This window comes from Trachymyrmex septentrionalis, unplaced genomic scaffold (assembly GCF_001594115.1).
Source record: "Trachymyrmex septentrionalis isolate Tsep2-gDNA-1 unplaced genomic scaffold, Tsep1.0 scaffold188, whole genome shotgun sequence".
Lineage (NCBI taxonomy): Eukaryota > Metazoa > Arthropoda > Insecta > Hymenoptera > Formicidae > Trachymyrmex > Trachymyrmex septentrionalis.
In genome coordinates this window covers 5,214-7,754 of record NW_017305050.1, presented here as the reverse complement: position 1 = coordinate 7,754, position 2,541 = coordinate 5,214, and the positions used below count along the sequence as shown (strand labels likewise).

At 40.8% G+C, this 2,541-nt stretch overlaps 1 protein-coding gene across 2 annotated transcripts in view; it reads right to left on the bottom strand.

Moving 5' to 3' along the window:
- LOC108746701 (protein lap1) overlaps positions 1–1,402 on the bottom strand; it is an 8,059-nt gene extending 6,657 nt beyond the window's left edge. For both annotated transcript variants that reach the window (XM_018483630.1, XM_018483631.1), the window contains exons 1-2: positions 1,283–1,402; positions 410–580 (exon numbers count right to left, since the gene is read on the bottom strand). In XM_018483630.1, the coding sequence (XP_018339132.1) occupies positions 410–565 (156 nt within the window). In that variant the 5' untranslated portion in view covers positions 566–580; positions 1,283–1,402. The remainder of the gene's footprint in view (positions 1–409; positions 581–1,282) is intronic.
- Between the last annotated feature and the right edge of the window lie 1,139 nt (positions 1,403–2,541).

Below are 2,541 nucleotides of genomic sequence, written 5' to 3'. Positions count from 1 at the left end.
CAAAAAGAAATAAAAAATTTTTAGTGTGTTGTCATAATAATTGCTTTTTATTTTCACGAGTAATATTGAGTCTAAAGTTATACAAGTGTTTTATGTTCAGATAATAATGTTCCTACTTTCTTACTTTGATGACAAAGTTATCACATAACAACACAGGTTTATAAATCTCATGTTTAAAGTGAGTTAATAAGATTCAGTAAAATATACAACCTTGAATTCATGCAGATTGTAGGTAAACAACTCAATTGAGTCTCACTTGTCAGAATAAAAAGAAACGTGCATTCAATCGAGTCATAAATGAGACATTATCAATGAGAATTATCTGAGTTTTAGTGTACATCAAGCAATTAATTGTATGATACAATCGGCAGGAGATTGGCTCTCCAGAGAAGATGAACGCGGCACTCACTCTATTGGCATCGAGATACAACTTTTCCAACGTTCTTTCGTAAATGAACACATCGGGTGGTACATCGTAGAGATTACAATGATTCAGCTGTAGCTCGCAGATGTCTTCTTCCTGAGCTCTCAGACACGCGGCGCACTGCCACCAAGAGCTACCCATTTCATGTGTGTAAAACTAGAAACGACACAGTCACACATAACATTAATTATAATTCTAATTTTAATTCATTTCTTAACTATAACAAATTATGTTAGTTAATTAATTTATATAGTAGTTCAACTTTTAGTATTACAAGCATAAATCAAATAAAATTTTAATAAAACTCCAGCACAAATTTGACATAATATTATTTTTGAAGAATTAAAAATTTAAATCGACATTCCACACATATCTCTCTATTTTCATAAAAAAAGTCTTTTAACTTGTCATCCACTAAACTTCTTTGTTTAATTATGTATTAAAATTTTTTTAAGTTTTTCAATCTAATTTTTCAATTTCACTCGTCATTATTCATAATAAATTATTATTTAATTATAACTTATTTAGTATATTCAGATTAGTAATAATAATATTCAATCATACCTAATTAAATAAGTGATTATTTAATAATAATTTACTTAATATTTAAATTGATTGAATTATTAGATATTAATACAAATGTCGAACAAATTATATATAATTATATATAGTCATTTAAACGTGTATTAAAAATATTAAATATTTATATCAATAATAATTATTTAAATAATCTTTATTATAAATCACACTTTTTTTACGCCAAATTTGTATGTGTCCATTATATTAATCACAACAAATAAATTACACCGCATTCCCAAAACGGGACACCGTGGGAAGCACCAAGAAGGACCGTTATACCTGCGGTGGTCTCAGGAACGATCCAGCCGCGATCCAAGGTGGGGCAGATCCCACCGTTCGCGAGAACGTCGTCGCCGCCGTCGACGACGACGACGATGATCCGCGGGGGCGCCGAGCCGCCGCCGCGATCTCCGGTCGCCGATCGCCGTATCACCGCGTCGCACCGCCGCTGCGCCGCGGGCTGCGGCCGTGGATCATCGCGTCGCCCGCGGGTATCGGCATCGCCGGTGTAAACGGTGGCCTGGCCGATCTGGCTCGTCCTGGGCCCGCTGTGCGAGCGAGCGTGTGATCCGCACGAGGATCCGCAGTGATCGCCGTGAAAGCCTGGCGTTGCGATGCGAACGTGAGACGCCGGCGCGAGGAACGTCAAGAGATGATACGTCGGCGCTTCGCCGCCGTCGCCGCCGCCGTCGTCGTCGTCGTCCTCCTCCACGTCACCGCCGCCGTCGTCCTCGTCAACGCCGTCGATCTTCTCACGCGCATATCTCACTCCCTCCTCATTGTTGTACGACGTACGGCGCCGTACACGCCGACCGCGGGAATCCGTGTCTTCCGAGACGCAAATCGCCGATCGGATAACGATACTGTCACACCTCTCACGTGAATCCTACCGAACTCCGTAAGCTACCGCAAGAGCGGTCAAGCACCGCGCGAGATTACAATCCGAATACTCCAATGATCGACGCCGAGTCGAGGCCGATTACGAAGGGCAAAGGACGTAAGGGACAGAGGTAGGGGAACGCGCGGTGGAAGAGGCTAGAAATGGCTCAAATGGCTAAAGACTGACGTATACTACAACAGGTCTGTTCGAATTACTTGCACTTCTTGTACTCGGCATCCTCGTTTTCTGTCACTTCAACGTCCGAATATCTATTTAGGCCTGTTCTTTTTAACTGAACTTCTTGCACGGTTTATCTTTGGCTGCGTTCGCTTTGGCGCTTCACAGCTAAATTGTCCTTGTTTAATATTTAACAAACAACAAGGATGAAAAGACGTTTAAAACGTTGTAAGCACTAAAATAAACATAAGATGCATCCAGAAGCACGATTGCTCACTGAGCGCTCAGTGAGCTCTTGCATTTGATTGGCACATTCCGTTAGATCTAAAAATGTAGATCAAACAGGTAAAAGAGCCCATTAAGTTCTCAGTGAGCGGTCGTGCTTTTGAATGCATCCATAGCCTTTAGCTAAAAAAACAGATCTTTTATCCCTTTTATTTCACTTTGGGCTGGTTTCATCAACTCTGATTAACCTAATCGG